The following is a 23,348-nucleotide window of genomic DNA, read 5'->3' as shown; positions in this document are numbered from 1 at the left end:
AGTATAACAAGTAATAGTATAACAACACAGGAAATAGTCGCTAAAGTGAATAGAAATAACGAACAATCAATGTATCGTTTAACATTCTACAGACTGTCTCAAAAAGTGCAAAAATATAACACAAAAAAACAAAACCACAAGTCTTAAGTAGTTAAAATTGTAGGACTGACGTAAAAAGAAAGCCATCTATCATAATTTTTACCCGCTTTACAGCTGTCCGATATGACCTAGTTTCCAAAACGATGTACTAAAAAACGTATACACCTAGTGATATTAAACTACATATCGTAAGATAACGGAAACAGCATACGTGATAAAATGGTGACATCATATTGAAGGACAAATGAAGTTCTTTCTCTATTTGTCATTTTTTGTCGCAACACCAAAAACGTAGTATAAAAGAGTAATATGCCATTGATCTTTCCTTCAGTTTCTTTTTTAGAAAGAATAGCTCAGTCCTATCGCATGTTCCGTCTCTTAATACTCGGCAAGAAAAAAAAAGGACAAAAGATGTGACAGCAGACAAGCTAGCCAGACTAGCTAGACAGAATGGAACCATCCTTGCCTACATTAGCGCAATCATGGATAGAGGATTCAGCAATCCAATAAAAAGCTCTCTTGGCTTTTGATCTAGGACATGTGCGTTATTTTCAGCATTTGCTTCCAGTACTACCTAGTACTACTAGTATTCTTCACAAAAATGTGCTAATTTCTTAAAACAATCACAGATGCTATACAAATAATCGATTGACCAAGCAAACCTGCAGTTCAAAGCACCTTTTTCACACGGGGAAATCCCTTCTGGGCAGCGAGGAATTACACAACCGCTACACGAACGGAATCATCCCTGTTTGAGCTGTCATATGATTAAGCGATAATAAAGTTGAGGCTAGGTTTGTCAAGCCCCCCCCGCCGACGGCGTCAAACTAAGCAACGGCAAAGGGCTACACGACCTTCCGTGATCACGAGACAAGCCCCTCGCTCTTTCTTTTCTGAGCATTTGTGCAGTTCTTATCAGGCGTGTGACGTCAAAATGCACGCTCACAAAGTCGAAGGCCGTTACCAACCATCGGCCAAGAGAGGGAACAGGTAAGCATGGTATGCCCGGCTCTGTGGCAATTTCCACCAGATAAAAAAGGGATCTAGAATATGAAGCCTATACAAATACAAAGAGTTCATGGTGCAATCTTTGCGATTTGCAGATACGAGTCTATAACTGGCAGAAGCGATCGAAACGTTAGCCCACCAAAGGCATTATTGGCTTCTCCATTGGTAGACACTTCAACGCTGCAAACCACTCAAAGATCTCCGGTGGGGTAAAACTGTACCAGCGATCGAAGAAGCCACATTCAATGCATTGGATTCACGTTCTATTAATAGACCATCTTTCCTAAAACCTTCGTTAGGGCTCTGTGGGAGAGAGAGAGAGACAGAGTTTCAGTCTTGAATGATGCGGTGAATCACGTTGGCTTGGTTCTATTCCCGGAGTACGTCTCCGGAATGCATCGGCTGGGTAGGAGGTAAAAAATAAGAAGCTTCTATTTCTTTTTCCTCTCGTTTTTGCAGTTTAAGGGCTATATGCGGGAGTGCTTCCGGGATTTTAAAGCTGCTGTGAAAATATACTTTTTATGTTTTTTTTTTTTTTGCCCAGATTTTGTTTCTACAAAAGTTAAGGCTCACAACACTTCAGCACAACATACCAAGCTACATAAATGGTGGACATTAACATTCTTCTCTCGTTAATGTTTGTGTGGGATTTAATTGGAGCTCCGACACCTCTAGCCAGTCGTGGGTCTGTGCTGACTCCAAAAGTACGGAGTTATTTTTGAAAACAAACCGAAACTGCACCGGTGTAAAGTGTCAACTTAACGACTACGTGGGTTTCGTGGGCCATCCGGACGGTAAATGCATGTTTGCAAACGCAAGGAATGATAATTTAGTATGACAGGGAACAGACCCAGTTTCATGCATGCGTTTATACTAGAGTAGATGCTATATCTGTTTTTGCTTTACTACCATCACGCACAATTTTAAGCATAATAAGTCAGTAGACACCTCAGCTAGCATATTTACAAGTTAAATTCATTCAGAAATTGTTACAGCATTTAATCACTATCTTAATATTTTATGAAACATTAAAACAGCTCCAATTAAATCATCTAATTTTAGCGTCCATTCCGACAGCGTCGTTGAAAGTGAAATGACCTTATCACATTCACCGAGTAGAGTGTAAACCAAGCCGTTATTCATCAAGCACCAAGAAAACACATGAATAAGCGCAACCGGAAGCCTGAGACAGGGCAATATAACAGCAACATTTCCACATGCCATGCCCAGCCACCACGCCAAACACCGTACGATGAACGGATTGTGTTGCAGAGATCGAGAGCGGTAGCCTAGAGGGAACAACGGTAACCCTCTAATTAAGTGCCAAACGAGGAAAATTGAAACCCAAAAGAGCGGATCAGTTTTCCGCCGACGAAAGAATTTGTAAACCGGCACGTGTTGTTGCACGTTTTGGCTCGTTTGTTTCGGTTTGTTCAAACCGTGAAAGTGGAACAAGATGGAGCACGCACCAAAGGTGCACGATTCGGAAGAAGATGGACTGTGATGGGTTTAAAAGTGATGTTCGTAACTTTAAGCCGGATTTATCGGGCGGCGGTACACCCTACGGCGAACAATTTATAGATTCCGAAACATAAATCTTTCACTTTCGAGCAGAGGTAGGGTTAGCTTTTTTGGCGTTTTTTTCTATGCTAAGATGCCTACATAAGCTCACCACATGTTTGTCGTGTATTCCTTGTAAAAGGATGTTTACCATCAGTCGCTATGAAAATAGATTTGAAACAAAATTTCAACGAAATAACGATCAAACGAAGGCATGTTTTATCAAGCTATCGACCATACCGATTGGATGTACACCTAACGCCTTAAAAGGTAATTAACACGCAATTTTATCGACCGTTTTTGCACTGTAATTACAACACATCCTAATAATGAGTACGAGGCGGTTTTGTTTTTGCGGACAGCTTATCAGAACTCGTCATTGCACCCACGCAGCACAACCTTTGGCAAGCTTGCTAAGGCTTGGCACGATAACAGCAAACCCCTCAAACCATGATAAGCTGCTGGGGATGATAAGTTTCCACCAGACACTAGACGCGTTATCTGGCACCACGAATGCAGAATGCGTAGGGGATGATTTCACTGATGATGATGGGCAAAGCAGGCAGATTAACGCGCGAAAGGGGCATCATACAGCAGCACACTCCAAAGTGCTTACTTACCCTTGTCTGATGAAATGATGTGTACCGGTTGGGTGTGCGATGATTGTACGAACGCAATGATTGTGCGACAGAGGGATTGTGGGTTACAGCCGCGGTAGAGTTAAATCATTCCAGCCGGCTGATTTGTGCATTTTCCGATACTGTATTCTTCGCTCACTGTTGTGCGCTTCGTTGTTTTGTTTTTCCTAAAAAAAGAAATGAAAAATCATGTATTATTTCGAGTGTCCATACATTATGACTTCAATTTAAGTATTCCCTTATGATCGCATGCTTAAACGAGAGCATAAAATTCGCCATTTAAGTGATAACCAAATTAAAATTAAAATCACCCATAAACATGTATAAAAGCAAATCTTAAGAAAACGAAAACACCACCGTTTTGGCACCCCGTTTATCGGTGAAATCGTTTCCACTTTGCCGGTCGATAAAATTATGCAATTTGATACGCAAACTCGGTCACCTACGGGTGGCAAGCTTCGTCCTCACTACAGGTGCAATTATTGCGCCCCAGGCAGGAAAAAAGTGTGTCGTGGCATGCGTCTCTGTGTGCATGTGTGAGCACCCGTAGGCGTTCTGCATCAGCACCCACCAGCCGTAAGCTCTTGGACCGGCATCTTGGCATGCCACACTAGGTGTACAATCCAAAAATGAAACAGCTACACATTTCGCACACACTTTGAACTTGATATTCGTGCGTTTCTGGTTCTTTCCTGCGGTAGCTGGGCCATGCCGACTGGGGTCCAACGGTTTAGTTTCATGCCATGCCTTCTTATGAATTAAACAAAAGCGCGATCGTCGTCGTGATGATGGTAAAAAAAAAACGCATCGTGATGATTTCCACGTTTTGCTACCGTTTTTTATTCGGCGAGGGGGGGGGGCTTCTTTTTTACACCTGCCTCACAAAATTGTGGCTCCGAAAAGTCGTTGAGGGGAGAGAACGCTACCATCAAATGCCTTCAAGGTTAGGGTCAATCGACGGTTTGGTACGCACTACGAGAGAACTGTAAAACGGAGACCTGGTTCCCGTGAGCTTCAGGCACGGGTGGTCGTTTCCGTCATCCGGTCCAAATAGTGGACTAAATAAAAGATGGGCTCCATCATCGACATCTAGGTGCTTGGAGTTTTTTTTTTGCAATTTTACAATCCAAGTAGTCCAATCATTCCCGCAATCCTACAATTTGATGGCTACCAAAACATACACTACACACCGAGGCTCATTGTCAAGAAACATGTGAATCAAATGCCCCTCACCGTCAAACGCATGGCGGCCCGCTGCTGGTAACAGCAATCAGACGAGTAGCGAAAAAAAATTTGCTTCGCCAAACAACTCATGTGCGCGCTTACATAGACACAGGTACGCGACGTGTGCGACGAACACTTCCCCAGCTGCGTTTGCGGTATCTGTCCCACTTCCAGCAATCTATACGCGGCAGCACCACCACATACGGAGCAATGTGTTCCCGCTCCACTCCGCTATGCTCCAGCGTTCCGATCCGGCCACCTCGTCACCCACCGGTGCAAGATAAACGTGTGCGCCAAATCACGTATGCACTTTTCCGAACGTACCGAGGCACTTGCCGTCCGCCGGTTGGCCCGGTGTTGCGAGGTCACGCTAAATTTGCGAAATATTCGGCCGGGTGCAGGAAGAGCAAAAAAAAAATCGCCACCGCCGCCGCATCATTGCAGACAATCTTCCCTTTAGCGAGTTTAGACAAAGGGAGGTCATTATGAGAGTGAACGTGTGTTTTGAGGGAATGTAAAAATGCGGAAAAGGAAAAAACAGTAGTAGAAATTATTTTGTTTCAAAATATTTCTGTTATTAATGTATTCATTTCCCTACATTTATTTAAAAACACAATTCAATGTCAACAAAAAAGAACAATAAATCACAAAATCCACAAATACATCAAGAGGAAGAGCTACATCAATTCTGATTTGGGTATATAAAAGTCATGGAATGCTTTAGTAGAAAATTAATTACAAGGCGCAACCCTGGCCCGTTCTTAATGATTTTTTTTAATGAAGAACGCTTGTTCTTCACATGTCAAATATGTAAAAAACAGGCAACCTAGTAGTCCCATGAAACATGTATCGGGTCCTTTCAAGGGCAGCCGAGGTTCGATTCCCATTGGTGTCTGTCGCTTAAAAGTAACGACGGCAAATGCGATTTAACTGGACAAAATTAGGCATTAGGTATGGCAAACTTGCAATATACAGCCAACATATGATCCCTGTATGTCATAAGTTATATCCAGATGAAGAAGCAGATTAGTAGAATTGATTCTCCTCCTCTGTCATTTTAAGTTCATCAAAGTATTTTCTTCTTTGAAGTAAAGAGCATTGTGGTCATGTCGATCATGGCGATTATAGAGCCTTTCTAGACTTATTATACCGTGCAATCGGAGAGCCAATCCTTGGTAGTATGAGTTGGATGAATCGATGCTCTTCGACCTTACAGGATGAGCCAGAGCGTCTTTCGTAGTATAACAAGTAATAGTATAACAACACAGGAAATAGTCGCTAAAGTGAATAGAAATAACGAACAATCAATGTATCGTTTAACATTCTACAGACTGTCTCAAAAAGTGCAAAAATATAACACAAAAAAACAAAACCACAAGTCTTAAGTAGTTAAAATTGTAGGACTGACGTAAAAAGAAAGCCATCTATCATAATTTTTACCCGCTTTACAGCTGTCCGATATGACCTAGTTTCCAAAACGATGTACTAAAAAACGTATACACCTAGTGATATTAAACTACATATCGTAAGATAACGGAAACAGCATACGTGATAAAATGGTGACATCATATTGAAGGACAAATGAAGTTCTTTCTCTATTTGTCATTTTTTGTCGCAACACCAAAAACGTAGTATAAAAGAGTAATATGCCATTGATCTTTCCTTCAGTTTCTTTTTTAGAAAGAATAGCTCAGTCCTATCGCATGTTCCGTCTCTTAATACTCGGCAAGAAAAAAAAAGGACAAAAGATGTGACAGCAGACAAGCTAGCCAGACTAGCTAGACAGAATGGAACCATCCTTGCCTACATTAGCGCAATCATGGATAGAGGATTCAGCAATCCAATAAAAAGCTCTCTTGGCTTTTGATCTAGGACATGTGCGTTATTTTCAGCATTTGCTTCCAGTACTACCTAGTACTACTAGTATTCTTCACAAAAATGTGCTAATTTCTTAAAACAATCACAGATGCTATACAAATAATCGATTGACCAAGCAAACCTGCAGTTCAAAGCACCTTTTTCACACGGGGAAATCCCTTCTGGGCAGCGAGGAATTACACAACCGCTACACGAACGGAATCATCCCTGTTTGAGCTGTCATATGATTAAGCGATAATAAAGTTGAGGCTAGGTTTGTCAAGCCCCCCCCGCCGACGGCGTCAAACTAAGCAACGGCAAAGGGCTACACGACCTTCCGTGATCACGAGACAAGCCCCTCGCTCTTTCTTTTCTGAGCATTTGTGCAGTTCTTATCAGGCGTGTGACGTCAAAATGCACGCTCACAAAGTCGAAGGCCGTTACCAACCATCGGCCAAGAGAGGGAACAGGTAAGCATGGTATGCCCGGCTCTGTGGCAATTTCCACCAGATAAAAAAGGGATCTAGAATATGAAGCCTATACAAATACAAAGAGTTCATGGTGCAATCTTTGCGATTTGCAGATACGAGTCTATAACTGGCAGAAGCGATCGAAACGTTAGCCCACCAAAGGCATTATTGGCTTCTCCATTGGTAGACACTTCAACGCTGCAAACCACTCAAAGATCTCCGGTGGGGTAAAACTGTACCAGCGATCGAAGAAGCCACATTCAATGCATTGGATTCACGTTCTATTAATAGACCATCTTTCCTAAAACCTTCGTTAGGGCTCTGTGGGAGAGAGAGAGAGACAGAGTTTCAGTCTTGAATGATGCGGTGAATCACGTTGGCTTGGTTCTATTCCCGGAGTACGTCTCCGGAATGCATCGGCTGGGTAGGAGGTAAAAAATAAGAAGCTTCTATTTCTTTTTCCTCTCGTTTTTGCAGTTTAAGGGCTATATGCGGGAGTGCTTCCGGGATTTTAAAGCTGCTGTGAAAATATACTTTTTATGTTTTTTTTTTTTTTGCCCAGATTTTGTTTCTACAAAAGTTAAGGCTCACAACACTTCAGCACAACATACCAAGCTACATAAATGGTGGACATTAACATTCTTCTCTCGTTAATGTTTGTGTGGGATTTAATTGGAGCTCCGACACCTCTAGCCAGTCGTGGGTCTGTGCTGACTCCAAAAGTACGGAGTTATTTTTGAAAACAAACCGAAACTGCACCGGTGTAAAGTGTCAACTTAACGACTACGTGGGTTTCGTGGGCCATCCGGACGGTAAATGCATGTTTGCAAACGCAAGGAATGATAATTTAGTATGACAGGGAACAGACCCAGTTTCATGCATGCGTTTATACTAGAGTAGATGCTATATCTGTTTTTGCTTTACTACCATCACGCACAATTTTAAGCATAATAAGTCAGTAGACACCTCAGCTAGCATATTTACAAGTTAAATTCATTCAGAAATTGTTACAGCATTTAATCACTATCTTAATATTTTATGAAACATTAAAACAGCTCCAATTAAATCATCTAATTTTAGCGTCCATTCCGACAGCGTCGTTGAAAGTGAAATGACCTTATCACATTCACCGAGTAGAGTGTAAACCAAGCCGTTATTCATCAAGCACCAAGAAAACACATGAATAAGCGCAACCGGAAGCCTGAGACAGGGCAATATAACAGCAACATTTCCACATGCCATGCCCAGCCACCACGCCAAACACCGTACGATGAACGGATTGTGTTGCAGAGATCGAGAGCGGTAGCCTAGAGGGAACAACGGTAACCCTCTAATTAAGTGCCAAACGAGGAAAATTGAAACCCAAAAGAGCGGATCAGTTTTCCGCCGACGAAAGAATTTGTAAACCGGCACGTGTTGTTGCACGTTTTGGCTCGTTTGTTTCGGTTTGTTCAAACCGTGAAAGTGGAACAAGATGGAGCACGCACCAAAGGTGCACGATTCGGAAGAAGATGGACTGTGATGGGTTTAAAAGTGATGTTCGTAACTTTAAGCCGGATTTATCGGGCGGCGGTACACCCTACGGCGAACAATTTATAGATTCCGAAACATAAATCTTTCACTTTCGAGCAGAGGTAGGGTTAGCTTTTTTGGCGTTTTTTTCTATGCTAAGATGCCTACATAAGCTCACCACATGTTTGTCGTGTATTCCTTGTAAAAGGATGTTTACCATCAGTCGCTATGAAAATAGATTTGAAACAAAATTTCAACGAAATAACGATCAAACGAAGGCATGTTTTATCAAGCTATCGACCATACCGATTGGATGTACACCTAACGCCTTAAAAGGTAATTAACACGCAATTTTATCGACCGTTTTTGCACTGTAATTACAACACATCCTAATAATGAGTACGAGGCGGTTTTGTTTTTGCGGACAGCTTATCAGAACTCGTCATTGCACCCACGCAGCACAACCTTTGGCAAGCTTGCTAAGGCTTGGCACGATAACAGCAAACCCCTCAAACCATGATAAGCTGCTGGGGATGATAAGTTTCCACCAGACACTAGACGCGTTATCTGGCACCACGAATGCAGAATGCGTAGGGGATGATTTCACTGATGATGATGGGCAAAGCAGGCAGATTAACGCGCGAAAGGGGCATCATACAGCAGCACACTCCAAAGTGCTTACTTACCCTTGTCTGATGAAATGATGTGTACCGGTTGGGTGTGCGATGATTGTACGAACGCAATGATTGTGCGACAGAGGGATTGTGGGTTACAGCCGCGGTAGAGTTAAATCATTCCAGCCGGCTGATTTGTGCATTTTCCGATACTGTATTCTTCGCTCACTGTTGTGCGCTTCGTTGTTTTGTTTTTCCTAAAAAAAGAAATGAAAAATCATGTATTATTTCGAGTGTCCATACATTATGACTTCAATTTAAGTATTCCCTTATGATCGCATGCTTAAACGAGAGCATAAAATTCGCCATTTAAGTGATAACCAAATTAAAATTAAAATCACCCATAAACATGTATAAAAGCAAATCTTAAGAAAACGAAAACACCACCGTTTTGGCACCCCGTTTATCGGTGAAATCGTTTCCACTTTGCCGGTCGATAAAATTATGCAATTTGATACGCAAACTCGGTCACCTACGGGTGGCAAGCTTCGTCCTCACTACAGGTGCAATTATTGCGCCCCAGGCAGGAAAAAAGTGTGTCGTGGCATGCGTCTCTGTGTGCATGTGTGAGCACCCGTAGGCGTTCTGCATCAGCACCCACCAGCCGTAAGCTCTTGGACCGGCATCTTGGCATGCCACACTAGGTGTACAATCCAAAAATGAAACAGCTACACATTTCGCACACACTTTGAACTTGATATTCGTGCGTTTCTGGTTCTTTCCTGCGGTAGCTGGGCCATGCCGACTGGGGTCCAACGGTTTAGTTTCATGCCATGCCTTCTTATGAATTAAACAAAAGCGCGATCGTCGTCGTGGTGATGGTAAAAAAAAAACGCATCGTGATGATTTCCACGTTTTGCTACCGTTTTTTATTCGGCGAGGGGGGGGGGCTTCTTTTTTACACCTGCCTCACAAAATTGTGGCTCCGAAAAGTCGTTGAGGGGAGAGAACGCTACCATCAAATGCCTTCAAGGTTAGGGTCAATCGACGGTTTGGTACGCACTACGAGAGAACTGTAAAACGGAGACCTGGTTCCCGTGAGCTTCAGGCACGGGTGGTCGTTTCCGTCATCCGGTCCAAATAGTGGACTAAATAAAAGATGGGCTCCATCATCGACATCTAGGTGCTTGGAGTTTTTTTTTTGCAATTTTACAATCCAAGTAGTCCAATCATTCCCGCAAAGCTCCAACAGTTTTTTGGTGTGACCATTTCAAGATGCTAAAATAAATGTGCAAACAAAAAAAAGTGAATTGTTGTTCTGCCAATGAAATCAGCTGCGAGGATACAACAGTTCACTCACGCACACAGCTGTAAACACTTCGGTAGCAGCACACGATCGTGCGTGAGTTGTGCACGCGCGTTTGTTTTTGGTACTGCCGAAGATCAAGCTGCCCCAGCCCCAGCTACTACACATCGGAAAAAAGCGCAGATGACATAACCCGTGGTGGTGTGTGCTGAGACCGAACCAACACAGCTAAACCTCCCATCTTCTTCATTGTTGCACCGAAAGGCCAAATTCGCCATTTGTTTTTTGCTTGAAGAATTGTACCTACTTTTGTGCAATTATGATGTGCAGCAGCGGCCAGCTTTCGCGACTAGTGATGGCTTCCTTCGATTGCAATTCCCTTCGTTGGCATCGATGATGATGGACCACACAGCGTCTACTACTCTCACTCGCTCTTTCACACTCTCTCTCTCTCTCTCTCGCTCTCTCGTTAAGCTGTCACGATAAGGATAGACACTGTTATCCTTGCACGCACTGGGTACGCGGGGCGTTCTATTCTATTGCTCGTTTTTCCCACGCTTCCTCACCTCCCAGCTAAATCACTCTTCACATACACACACTCGCGCGCGCTCCCACACGTGGAAAATGGCAATCAACCAGAGCAGAACCGGGTAGAAAGGTGGGGGGGGGGGGGATGATGAGGCCCAAAGCGGGGGTTTGCTTATATTTTCTTTCGCGAAAGAAAAACCAAGCAATGTGACTACGAGTTTTTCGACTAGCCTGCTTACTCTCCGTTTCTGACGTCGATTCGTTCCACCGTCTGATTCCGGTGTAGCCCCACACACTCACACACACACACGGGTTGCTGTGTGTGTGTTGTATGTGCCCCTTCACTATTTTTTTAGTATTATTTCGGACCTTTTTTTGGCTTTGCTTCCTTTCCGACGAGGTTTTGCCTCCCGTCGTCGTTAAGTGTGTGGATGGAAGAAACGGGGGGGGGGGGGGGGGGGGGGGGGGATGAACGGGTTTACGTCGTTTTCGTGAAGAAAATTTTCACTCCCCGTGAGAGCATTTATGGCCAATTTTTACAACCATACAACACACCGAAACACAGCGAGAGCAAGAGAGAGAGAAACAATGTGCACACACACACACAGGTTACACTCGCGCACTCGAACTTTGTTTTGCTTTTCTTTTCTTGTGTTTGAGGATGTATTTTTTTATTTTTTTCACCAAACACGAATCACGAACGGATCTGCTGCTCGGAGATTGATAATTTATCCATCCAAAAACTTGCTGCTACATTGCGAAGAAAACAGAACATAATTAAAATTATTCACCACCTTCTAGCGTCACGGCTGCAAAAAAAAAACAATCGCTCGTTTTTCACGATCGATGTATGATGGCGCCACACACACACACACACACACACACACACACACACACACACACTTCCCTCTTTCTCAAAAACTACTTTTTCCCTTTTAATTTTTACTTTTACTTTTTCCCTTTTAATTTCTAGCAAATAGAACAATACAAAACACTCCTACGGCTTATGAGCTAAAACCGATAGAACGATTTGGTAACTTTCTCACACACCTCGTCACTGTTAGCCGTCAGTTGCCATGCTTCGAACGTAGTCGAGGACACCGACAGAAACACTCACGTAATTCATGGGCACACGCGCGCACACACGCACACCGAACGCTGATGACGAATGGGACAATATACCACGATCGCTACCTCACAAAACTACGCTAATACTCGGTGAGCGTTCCTTGCCCTTGTTGCTGCTGCTTATGTGTTCCTACACGACATCATAACAAATCCTGGATCCTGGGAGCTGGCACGGGAAGCTGCGTGCAGCAGTTATCGCTCCGTTTGCAGGGGACGCGCCGCGAAATGCTCTCTCGGTGAAGCAAACTAGCTGGGCCAACTGCTGGTGCTGGGTCGCCACCACCATTACCACACGGCGGGCTGGATGTTTTTGCTTTTCACCACGCACAGCCGTTTCTTCGCGTGCTCCTGGTACACGGGAAAGCGCACGCACTACCGCTGGAAAACAAGTATTTTTAACTCACTTTTCGGGAACTTCAGGGGGACATCGCGCACACCAGACGAGCATTGCATTGCATGTTATCTTTTTTGTACGGGGCAGGGAAAATCTAACCTGCGGTCTGTCAGTCTTGGCCGTTCAGCTGTCAGTGGCGGTGATGTCAGCTGGCGCGGAGCGTGTGTGCGTGTGTTTGGCCGAGGCTGAACGGTAGCGTAGGGTGCATTTACACCAGGTGTACGCCGATGACAGCGCTGCTAAAGATTTCAAATGCACAAAAATCGTTATGCCATGACGCTTCGCCGGCGAATATACTGGCACATCTTCGGCAAGGATTCGGAGGTAAGCGATTTTCTAAATTATGAAATTTTTATAACAAAATGTACTGGTATTCCCCGATATACGCAATCAGCTCTCAAAGCGAAGAAAGCTCCACTGTGTGGTAATCGCACCAACAGATGGCGCCAACAGTTTTTTTTTTATATTTTTAGACTGCATCAGTCGTTCACCGTCTGCTAAAGGAAGTCTTTTTAGATTCCTTGAGCCGCTTGAGCTTGAGCCGTTTAGAACCCGTTTAGTGGTAGTTTAGTGGATTTGTGATACTTGTAATGCACGTTCAGCGTGAAAAAAAACACCGTAGTTTTATATTTAAATCTCCTCAAAAACTTGTTTCTAAGCATCAACTAGAACTGAATTGATAGACATTCTAGAATTTGACGATCGATTTGTTTAACTGCTGTAATAAATTGGTCACTGCTGTTGGGCAATTGTGTTTAGAATTTGTTGTGCAAATGACGCCCGCCATTCGTACCCCTCGAAAAACAACAGACACTTTAATCTACCCAAAGAACATTTTGCGACAGTTGATGAGGTTTAATTTTGACAGCGAGAAAAAAGCGAATAAAAACAAAACAACGCTCTGTTTACATCTATTTTAGTTCACAAGCAATATTCGCACGTTTCATTCCCATTTTCTCGTGCAAAGCGAACTGTAAAGTGAACTATATTAACATATTAACCCTGTATTATGCGAAGTAATACTTTCAAGTAGTAGTTTTTTCCCTGCACAACACCTTACAATGGCCAGTGAAGATACCGCACCGGCTGACTTTTCGGCCCTAGTCAACGAGGATGGAAAGAACAAAACGAACGTAAAGTGCGATCGCTGCGGATCGTTGATTTTAAAATCGACAAACAGTGATTACGACTCGACAGAGGTATGGAGTTGGGCTACGTGGCCCTCATTTACCCCCCGCTAACCACGCGTCTTTGCCGTGTTCACAGTTCGTGCTACCGTTGGCCAAGCAAAAGCGTCAACCGGTGGAGCAGGAGGCGGAAGAATTTACCTCGGAAACGTTGAAAGATTTCTGGATGGTGAAGGATATGTACACGTTCGAGAACATTGGCTTCAGCAACACGGTGGACAATCGGAAGTATCTTACCTGTGCCGATTGCGAGGCCGGTCCGATAGGGTATCACGATTTGGAGACGAAAAAGTCCTACATCGCACTGGCACGCGTCAAGCATGAGTGAGGGACGAATTCGATTCACTCAATATGGCATTTGCTACATGATTTGCCGTTAAAAATAAAATAAAGGTGAAAAGCACACTACGTGGTAAGTTTCTGGTGTTGAAAATCGAAAACATTCTCTTGTTAGAATTAATTTTTTGGTTACAGTAGAAGTGTAGCTCGATTTCAAAAGTCAGACTGTTGAAGATTTTCCTTTAATAGGCAAACAGTGTTCTGATCATATTCATACGTTTATTTTAATATATTTTTTATTCATTTGTATCGAGTCCTATTCTAAATCATTTCAAAGACATACGTATATGTCACCTATTCATATAGCATTCGTACATGGTTATGTGTTTGTGGAGATCGGACGCGATTTGGTTCGCATCCGGAACTTCCTCCGTTTAGTATGCCTATAATCTGGCCGGCAAAGTCAAAAACCGACTGAATACAAGCATAATATGTACATCGCGTACAAGAGTAATTAGTTTAAGCATTTTTTGGGATTATTTTGGATTCCATTCCAAATAAAAGAGCGCACAAGGACCTAATATATAGCTTCACTCACGAACGCGTTCAAACGTACTCCACAACGAACGACGATATATCCGTATCGTCCGCATCGATGACTATCTCGCGCACCTCCTCCTCCACAATGTCCAGCCCGTGCTTGTTCTTGGTGTGCTTCTTCAGCTCTCCGTTCGTCTTGTAGCAGCTGCCACAGATTTCGCACGAAAACTTGCGCACCGAGGTGTGGGTCAGCACGTGCGCCTGCAGGTACCGGGGCCGCTTGAAGCTTTTGTTGCACGTCGGACAGTTGTAGCTCGCCTCCGGGTTGTGCATCTCCATGTGCTCCTTGTAGCTGAACCCGCGGCGGAAGCTGCGTCCGCAAATCTCACACTGGAACGGTTTCTCGCCCGTGTGCAGCGCCATGTGCACCCTCAGCTGGTTGAGGAAGGCGTACGATTTGTTGCACAGCTCGCACTTGTGCACCGGCTGATGCTTGGTGCGCTTGTGCACGTACATCGCGCCGTACGTGTTGGCAACGTAATCGCACCCCGCGAACGGGCACTCCTTTTCCTTCAGCTTGGCCGGCTTCTTGTACGACCGCTGTCTGGATTTGCGCGCCAAAAACGCCTCCAGCTCCGGGCCGCTCAGATGCTGCTCGATCTTGTGTTCGTCACGCTTCTTGGCGCCCGGGAACGTTTCGCCACAAATCTCGCAGCTGCACTCCTGGTCGCGGAAGTGCCGCTCGGTGTGGCGCTGCTGCTGGTGGCGATCGTAGAACCGCTTCTCGCAGTACTTGCATCCGAACGGCCGTTCGCCGGTGTGCGAGCGCACGTGCCGATCCAACCGGGCCCGGTTGCCGAACGCCCGGCCGCAGGTGCCGCACTTGAACGCGCCAGTGCGCACGGCCACGTGGCGCTTCAGGTGGTTCTGCCACGTTTTCCGGTGCGAAAACTGTCGCCCGCACTCGTCACACTCCAGGTGCTCCTCGTTGTGGCTGTCCATGTGCGTCATCAGTTGCGCTTTGCGCAGGAACCGCTTGCCGCAAGTGCCGCACCCGAACGGGTAGTGGTGCGAGCGGAAATGGTTCTGCAGGGAGGAGATGGTTTTGAGCGTGCGGGCGGGTCCACCCTCCACCTGGCAAATTCTACATTCGTACGGCAGCATCAGGCTGTGCATATCGAGATGTTGCTCCAGCATCGCTTTCGATTCCTCGCTTCGGTCGCAGATGTAGCAGCGCAGCGGATCGAGATGCAACGGTTCCGTCTCTTTTCCCTGCTCCTCCACAATGTGCTTCCCCTCCTCAGCCTCGTCATCTTCCTCTTCCTCCTCCTCGTCCTCCTCATCCTCCTCCTCAAAATCATCGTCCTCCTCATCCTCGTCCATCTCTGGCACGGTTTCCTCGAACAGCTCCTTGAAATCTTCCTCCGTAGCCGGATCATCCGTATCGCTGTCTTCCTGCTTCTTCGCCGGCAAAGGTAGGCTTGTCCGAGTCGACCAACGCGCAGACGGGGTGCTTTTGGTGGCCGTTTGTGGCGCTCGCTTCCTGCGCTCCTTGGGTTCGGCGTACGATTCCGCCTCGTCCCCCGATTCCAGCACATCGATCTTCATCGACACCAGCTGCTCGTCCTTGATGGATGCTTCGAAATCGTCTGCATACTCGAGATACACTCCTTCCTCGTCCTCCAGCACCAAATCGTCGGACACTACGCTTCCGTCCTCCGTTTTGACCAGCGCTAGATCCACCACCGCCTCCTTGTCCGTCAGCGTACCAGCATCGACCATCTTGGGGCGCTGGCTGGTGTTCGTCTCCCGGTGGCACATGTGCTTAGTTGGCGGGCTCAGCATTTTCGCATTACGAGTGACCAGTTCGGCAAACCGTTTTTCCACCGTTTCACTCCCTTCCTTCTGGTATTCCTGCAGTCGTTTCACCACGGAACCGCTCCAGTAAAAGCTGCGCAAACGTTCGTCCTGCTGGTGGAACTCGTTCAAAAATTTAAACGCACAGTCCAACTGGCACAGACACCGTTGGCAGATGCTGCGCGGGTAGCCCTCCTGCACCTCGATCTGGCGGCCGCACACTTTGTACAGCATTTCCGGTATCATCACGCCATCGACCCGCTCCATCAGCGACTTCAGGTGGGGCCGCTTCAGCAAACATATTCGACAAAACGCGTCGGACGTGACTGCGGCGAGAGAGAAAAAGGTAAATGCCGCACGTGAATTACAAAGGTGAATTGGGTTAAGGTGGTTAGAATTATGCGCTGCCCGCGGTTTTAATATCTTGGCTGAGGGTAGCATCGATGTATCTTTAGCATCATGCATCGGGGCCGTCCTGCTGTTGTTGTTGGCTTACCTTCCGCGGGCGACGTTACGCCCGGTTTTGTCGCAGCGGTTTTGCTCATGACGGCCTGTGGAAGAGGCAGATTCGGTGCCTAGCGAACTGAGCAGTCAATTGGGGCTGGAAAAAATGGTGCAGAACGGGATGAAAACTCGATTCAAAATAAATTTGATCTGGCTTCCGAGAGAAAAGATGCAGCTTATAGCAATCTTGACGTCGACGCGAGTCGCGTCGCACTTTGACAGCTCAAACGTCACTCAGTGGCAGTGCTGCCAGCGAGAGTGATTGCTTTCGGATTCAAGTTCAAACACAGCCAACGGCCGTTTGAATCGATGTTTCTTGCATGTTGACACATTTTTAGTTGTTTTATTTAATTGCTCTCTTCCACACATTAACCATGGTTTATGTACTCTATTATGTACTCCTCCTTGGTCACCTCATCGATACCGATGCTAACGATCGGCTGCTCAACCACGATCGACTCTTCGACCGTTTCAATTTCCTCCCCGTATGTCCCGTCCAGCTCAATGTTCTCGTTGATCAGTATGCCCTGCGGAGCACTTTCCTCCAGTATTACATCCATGATGGGATCGTCCGCATTCATCAACACAATCTTTTCCCCGTCCGCTTCGTCTTCGTCCTCTTGCGCCAACGCCGACGTCTGCTCGCCGTGCTCCGCCTGTCCATGCTTGTCTTTCCGGTGCCGGTTCAAGTCGCTTTTATACTTGAACGTGGTACTGTCGCAATACTCGCACCGATACGGCCGCTGGTTCGTGTGCGACATCCGATGGTTGACCAGGTTGCGTCGGCGCACAAACTTTTTGTCGCACACTTCGCACTCGAACCGACGCACATTGGCGTGCGAGTCCATGTGCTCGCGGTAGCTCTGCGAGCTAAGGAACGTTTTGCCGCACGGCTCACACCGGAACGGATGTTCCGCTGAGTGATAGATGCGCCGGTGCCGTCTCAGCTCGCACGCTCGCGCAAACCGCCGGCCACACTCCTCACACCGATGCGCCATCTCGTGCCGCAGCCGGTGCATGTAGTACGCCTGATACGTGCGCGCCACATGCGTACAGCCCGCATACGCGCAGGGCCGTTGGCGCACTTTCGCCGCGTTGCTCGTTTTGCGCGTTTCGTGCGTTTCGTGCGTTTCCAGGTGCTGCCGCAGCATCGCTTTGCTAAAGAACGCTTTGCCGCACTGCGAGCACCGGTGGCCGCGCTCGTTATTGTGCCGCGCGATGTGCGTTGCCAGCTGGCCCGCGTGCACAAACGTTTTCGGGCACAGATGGCAAGCGAACGGCCGCTCGCCCGTGTGCGCCCGTTCATGACGCTCTAGGCGGGCCCGTGTTCCAAACACACGATCACAGTACTGGCACCGGAACGTGCCCATCTGTTCGTGGTAGTGGATGCGCATGTGGTACATGAAGGAGGGACGGTACTGCATCGTTACGCCGCACACGTCACACGTGAAACCCTCCGGATTGTCGAACATTTCGTGCCGATAGCGCACATGCGTGTAGACGGACGTGTGTTTCCGGAACCGTTGCGGACAGTGCGGACATTTCAGTGGGTAGGAGTGCATGCGGTAGTGGCGCTGTAACATTGCCAGCGAGGTGATTGGGTTACTCGGCGCGTCGTCATCCTCCTCCGGCGCATGCGGCGTGCTACACTCGGGGCAAACATGCGGCAACATGTCCACATGCACGGCCAAATGAGCCCGACAGTCTTCCTCCGACTCCAGTAAGGTATTACATATGTAGCATTTACAGGGATCAATAGCGGTTGCGTTTAAAGCGGTTGGATTTTCTGCATCAATTGCTTGCCGGAGCACGTGGCGATTACGCAAAGTTCGCTGCTCCGGACGCGCGGGTTTCATGGACCGCGGAGCTCGCCGGGTGGATGCGGCCATCGATTTCTCCGGATAATCGCACTCCATTACAGCCCAGCCGCCCGGCGGTACCAACGTTTTGTACGCCGCTGCTGCGCGCTGCTCCGCATCGGCCATATCCGGTACGTCCTGCTTCGGATCGAGCTGGATCGTCTCCGGCAGCAGTCCACTGCCATACCCTGCCACCATTCGATCGCCGCCACCATCTTCTTTGGTCACTGTAATGTTAGCTTGATATTCAAACAATTTCTGCAACAAATTTCCCTCCTGCTGGAAATGCCGCAAGCGCTGCTCGTTCCGCACCAGCTCCTTCTGTACGTGGTACGCGTAGTCTAGCTTCGCGACACAGTGCGAGCAGACGCCGTTCGGCAGATTGGGCGCTTGCTTTAGCTTAAAAGAACCCAGCAGTCGTTCCAGCATGTCGGCTAGCGCAATTTCTTTGAGCGTAGCATTGAACGGCAGCAGAAACGGGAACTCTCGCATGCACAATCGGCAGAAGCGTTGCAGGACGGCCGTTTGCGGTGCGGTCGAGTACGACTCCATTGGACAGGACGTGGTAGCAGCATCTTAAAATGTGAGAAAAGTGTGATAAAACAATAAAGAATGATAAACTGTGTAATAAATGCGCGCTAATTTGCCTAATTACCTTCGCCCTGCCGCTGCTCCATTGTTTTGTAAACAAGCATTGCCGAAACAGTGCAGCTGTCAAAGGTGTGCAAGGTCTACACAACAAGGTCAGAGCACCTGAACGTACGTAACAACCCTGGGAACGTTTTGGTAGCAGCTAACAAAACACAATCCGCAGCTCATTACGTTCTCTTTCCGTAGTAAAATTGGTAAAATTAGCAAACGACGTGCGATATAGTTTCTAGCTTGCAAAGAAAACCAGTGTGCGATCGAGCGAAATGTCGGAGGCGACGAACGAAATACCGCTTGACCGCAAGCTGAACGAAATTTTCGACGAAGGGTACAGCGCCATGAACCGCTTGGATGAAAATGCGGCACTGCCTTCGAATGCACCCGAATTTCAGGTGAGTTTAATGATTAGTGGTTTAACGCGTTTGTTCACGTTTTCCCCCATGTTTTGTCGTTGACCCTGACCCTGACCTGACCCTTCATTAACGAAAACTGTTCCACTGCCACAGGTAGCGGTAAAGAAAACGATCGGCCATTTCGAGGATGCTACCCGGCTCGTCAGCCTGGTCGGGATGTTTAGCACGAATGAATCGTACGAGGAGGTGCCAACGGAAAACCTGCGCTACTTTCTGCTGCCCTTTTTCCTCGGCAAAATGACGCTCCGGCTGTGCAACACAAACCGCGAGGAGGTGGTGGAAGTGGCCGAGGTTTACTTTAAGTGAGTTTGATGCGCGAACATCGTTAAAAGGTAAACAATTCTCATTTCGCTTCCTTTTTTTGTAGAGATTTCCTAGCACGCTGTGAAAACTACAAGCTGTACGAAACCCCCGACCGGGACACGGGCGAGCTAGCGATTGTGCCCGGTGGGCAGAGCGACAAGATACGCGAGCTGCAGCGAATGGGCGCTCAGCGCAACGAAAAGATCCGCAAATTCCAGGAGAAGAAGGAGCTGGAAGAAAAGGTCAAGCAGCTGCGGTACGTCGTCGAGCAGCCGGAGGCGAAAATCGACGACGAGACGAAGCGCGAGTTTTTCCTCTCCCTGCTCAAATCGGCCGTCCTGGAGGCGCAGGAGGAGCTGGAAAGTGTGGCGCGCGAAAAACAGATGCTGCAGTACCGGGCGGCCGCCAAACTGCGGGGCGAGGACGAGCTGGAGGAAGCAAGCCACGGTGCGTTCGGCGGCGGCGGCGGCACCAACAAGCGACCGCCGGTGCAACCGCTGAAGCCGATCATCATTACGCGGGACGCGGTACAGAAGGCCGTGTACGGGCGGGGCTACCCCAGCCTGCCCACCATGACGGTGGCCGAGTTTTACGAGCAGCGGGTAGCGGAGGGCATCTTCCCCGACCCGGAACGGATGAAGGAGGTGAACAAAAACTCGCTCATGAACCGGGTCCACATGGACAATGCGGCCGAGCAGGATCGCGAGGACGAGCAGCAGGAGCAGCTGATCGAGCGGGACGACGAGGAGTACCTGGCCCGGCAGCGGGCAAAGGACGAGTTTAAGGATGAGCATCGCCGTGGCGATGGCAACCGGTACAACCGTAGCTAAGGGCGCTTTGACGCCTACTGTGCGGTTCGCGAAATTAGTTTGTATTTTTCCTTTTCTCTTTTACCACACACGATCACAACAACTCACTCGGCAACAAAAAATAGAGAAGTGCGTTCGCGGAATGCGCTGCGGCAATATGAATGTATTTCGTGATTTTGGATAAATTGTTAAGCTTACACAACGTACGTATTATTATATTTCAATCTCCTTCGAATCCTCCACAAACTCGACGACGTACTCGCGCACCACGTTCAGGTCACCCGCGTTCCACTCGGTGCGTATTATGCCGTCCTTCATCTTGACCCACGCCTCATCGTCCGGCTGTATCTCCTCCTCCTCCTCCAGCTTCGTTTCCAGCAGCGATTCGTCCGCACTGATCAGCTCCGTTGTGTTGTCCGCGGGCAGGATGGTGGCGCTGCCCGTGTCGGAAATTTCCTCCTTCACCTTCTTCGCCGCCGTACCACCGCCGGCGCTGCCCTTGCCCTGCGGTTTGCGCGGCTTGCCGGAATGCATCAGGTTCATGTGCTTGCGCACGTACTTGGGCGAGACGAAGCGCTGGCCGCACTCCTCGCAAACGCACGGCTTGTTGTGGCGCAACCGGTGCTGCGTCATCGTCGTGCTCGAGGTGCTGGTGAACGTGCAACCCTCGTGCTTGCACCGGTACAGCCGCGACCCGTCCGACTGGAGCGTGTAGATGTTGCGGTCGCCCCGCGGCGGCACCACCGCCAGATCGCTGTGATAGTTGCGCTGGTGCTTCTCGAGCGACGATTTCGTGTTGAACGATTGCGGACACTCGCTGCACTTGTGGCACCGTTCGCCCGTGTGCAGCCGCAGATGGTCGAGCAGATTGCACCGGCGACTGAACAGGCGCGGACAGTAGGTGCACTTGTGGCTGCGCTCGCCCGTGTGCACCATCTCGTGGCGGCGCAGCAGCGCGTTCGAGCCGAACGCACGGCCGCACGTCGTGCACTTGAAGCGCTCCGTGACGGAGTGCTTGTGGCGCCGCACATGCTCCTGGAACGGGCGCCGCGAGTAGTACCGCTTGCCGCACCACTCGCACGTCAGCCCCTCCTTCGAGTGCTGGTGGTAGTTCCACAGGTGGTGATTCAGCAGATACACGGTCGTGAAGCGCCGGTAGCAGTGCTCACACTTGTGCGGAAAGCCGTGCATCATCATGTGGCTGTTCAGCTGGATGACGCTGCGCAGCACGATGTGGGTGGGATGTTCCGCCGCTGGCTGCTCCTTCCGCGGCGAATCGGCGTCCTCCGGGGGCGGATCGGCCAAACACTCCGTACACTCGTACGGCAGCATGTGGATGTGGTTGCGGAAGTGGTCGTCCCGCTGCGCGATCGACTCGTGGTGCGTATCACAGATGTAGCAGGTGGTGGTGGAGTATTGGTTTTTCCGCTCCTTCTTGTCCTGTTTCTCCTCCGCCGGTTTCGGGCGCTTGCGCGAGCAGCTCGGGTTCTTCATCCGCACGGGCCGGGCCGCATTCAGCTCCTCCAGCTTCTGGGGCGTGATCGGGTTGAGCGTGTAGCTCCAGTCATCCTCATCGAGCGAGGTGGCCGTGCTGGACGAATCCCAGTCGTCTTTGAAATCAACCAGACTGGTCTCGTCCAGCGGCACGGTGTTGGTGGTGTCGTTGAGGATTTCCTCCTGAATTACCTCCTCATCTACATCCAATTCCTCTACTGTTTCATCTTTGATGCTTTCCTGAATTAACATCTGCTGCGGTTTCACCACCGGCACTCTGCCGGTTGGCTTCGCCACCCGGGTGGGCTTTAGCTCCCGGAATGGTGCATGGACGCTCGGCTGTATTACCTTGGGCGGTGCCTGAACCTTCGGTTCCAGCGGAAATTGCTCGTAGTACTTAATGATTTGCTTCTGCACCACCAGCTTCAGCAGCAGATCGGTCTGCGAGATGAACTCCTCCCGGATGCTGTACGCCAGCGTCAGCTTGCTGACGCACTGCTCGCACATGAACCTTGGAAACGCGTCATTGTGATCCAGCTGAAAAGCCACAGAAAGGCGATGGAGTGCTTTTGCAGCTAACAGAATGCTAGGATTGGTACCGCTTACGACCTACCTCAAATGTGGTGAGCTGTATAAACATATCCAGCAGGGTGGTTTTCTTTATCTCCGCCCCAATCGGGATCAGCGCCCCTTTGCTGTACTGGAGGCATATTCGACAAAACAGGTCCCGATACTGCAGTAGCCTCGGGTCGGTGGACGCGTCTGCAGATGGCGATAAACGGTAAAATGCACTCATCAAATGATCTTACCTCGCGCCAGCAGGCAACACTCACCAGAACATTCCGCAGACATGTTGAGAATCGATTGCTGATGGCTAATTTTATTTTGATGCCAGGCGTCACTTGTACGCTTTTTGACTTTCCTGCGCCATTACATCACTGACAGACGGCCGCGCGGGTGATACAGCAGCTTTATCAAGGTTACGATAGAGCGGAATGCGCCTCATTTTTTCTTTGCAATGTACGTACCCTGTTGGTATGGTGATGCTTAGGCGGTGGTCTGTGTAAAGTATTGTTGCAGTTTTTGAAGCTACAGTAAAATAGGCTATTTGAATATT

At 48.2% G+C, this 23,348-nt stretch overlaps 5 protein-coding genes and 2 long non-coding RNA genes across 7 annotated transcripts in view; 2 read left to right on the top strand and 5 right to left on the bottom strand.

Moving 5' to 3' along the window:
* The window catches only part of LOC121597589 (trafficking kinesin-binding protein milt), an 87,851-nt gene extending 84,459 nt beyond the window's left edge, over positions 1 to 3,392 (bottom strand). The window contains exon 1 of the mRNA XM_041923456.1: positions 3,288 to 3,392. The gene's annotated coding sequence lies outside the window, so the exon portion shown is untranslated. The remainder of the gene's footprint in view (positions 1 to 3,287) is intronic.
* A 5,661-nt stretch (positions 3,393 to 9,053) lies between these two features.
* LOC121597591 lies at positions 9,054 to 10,871 on the bottom strand. The gene is made up of 2 exons (XR_006005432.1): positions 10,596 to 10,871; positions 9,054 to 9,239 (listed from the first exon to the last, which is right to left on the bottom strand). It is a non-coding gene; the product is annotated as an uncharacterized LOC121597591 (long non-coding RNA).
* On the bottom strand, positions 10,070 to 10,589 carry LOC121597592. The gene is made up of 2 exons (XR_006005433.1): positions 10,343 to 10,589; positions 10,070 to 10,260 (listed from the first exon to the last, which is right to left on the bottom strand). It is a non-coding gene; the product is annotated as an uncharacterized LOC121597592 (long non-coding RNA).
* A 2,345-nt stretch (positions 10,872 to 13,216) lies between the features above and the next one.
* Positions 13,217 to 13,928, top strand: LOC121597626 (guanine nucleotide exchange factor MSS4 homolog). The gene is made up of 2 exons (XM_041923516.1): positions 13,217 to 13,537; positions 13,605 to 13,928. The coding sequence occupies exons 1-2, from the start codon at positions 13,400 to 13,402 to the stop codon at positions 13,851 to 13,853; spliced, it is 387 nt and encodes a 128-aa protein (XP_041779450.1). The 5' UTR covers positions 13,217 to 13,399; the 3' UTR covers positions 13,854 to 13,928.
* A 25-nt stretch (positions 13,929 to 13,953) lies between these two features.
* On the bottom strand, positions 13,954 to 23,238 carry LOC121595511 (zinc finger protein 236-like). Its single transcript, XM_041919544.1, has 5 exons — positions 23,065 to 23,238; positions 22,845 to 22,993; positions 20,956 to 22,768; positions 17,079 to 19,139; positions 13,954 to 16,527 (listed from the first exon to the last, which is right to left on the bottom strand). Exons 1-5 carry the CDS (start codon positions 23,081 to 23,083, stop codon positions 14,411 to 14,413), a joined length of 6,159 nt encoding a protein of 2,052 aa, XP_041775478.1. The 5' UTR covers positions 23,084 to 23,238; the 3' UTR covers positions 13,954 to 14,410.
* On the bottom strand, positions 17,042 to 19,313 carry LOC121597624 (zinc finger protein 354A-like). Its single transcript, XM_041923514.1, has 2 exons — positions 19,220 to 19,313; positions 17,042 to 19,139 (listed from the first exon to the last, which is right to left on the bottom strand). Exons 1-2 carry the CDS (start codon positions 19,257 to 19,259, stop codon positions 17,074 to 17,076), a joined length of 2,106 nt encoding a protein of 701 aa, XP_041779448.1. The 5' UTR covers positions 19,260 to 19,313; the 3' UTR covers positions 17,042 to 17,073.
* Positions 19,341 to 20,943, top strand: LOC121597625 (immunoglobulin-binding protein 1). Its single transcript, XM_041923515.1, has 3 exons — positions 19,341 to 19,604; positions 19,719 to 19,927; positions 19,993 to 20,943. Exons 1-3 carry the CDS (start codon positions 19,479 to 19,481, stop codon positions 20,756 to 20,758), a joined length of 1,101 nt encoding a protein of 366 aa, XP_041779449.1. The 5' UTR covers positions 19,341 to 19,478; the 3' UTR covers positions 20,759 to 20,943.
* Positions 23,239 to 23,348: the final 110 nt, after the last annotated feature.

The sequence above is a fragment of the Anopheles merus genome, chromosome 3R, assembly GCF_017562075.2.
Source record: "Anopheles merus strain MAF chromosome 3R, AmerM5.1, whole genome shotgun sequence".
Taxonomy (NCBI): domain Eukaryota; kingdom Metazoa; phylum Arthropoda; class Insecta; order Diptera; family Culicidae; genus Anopheles; species Anopheles merus.
Note: the sequence above shows the minus strand (reverse complement) of the source record. Positions and strands in the feature narration are given on the sequence as shown.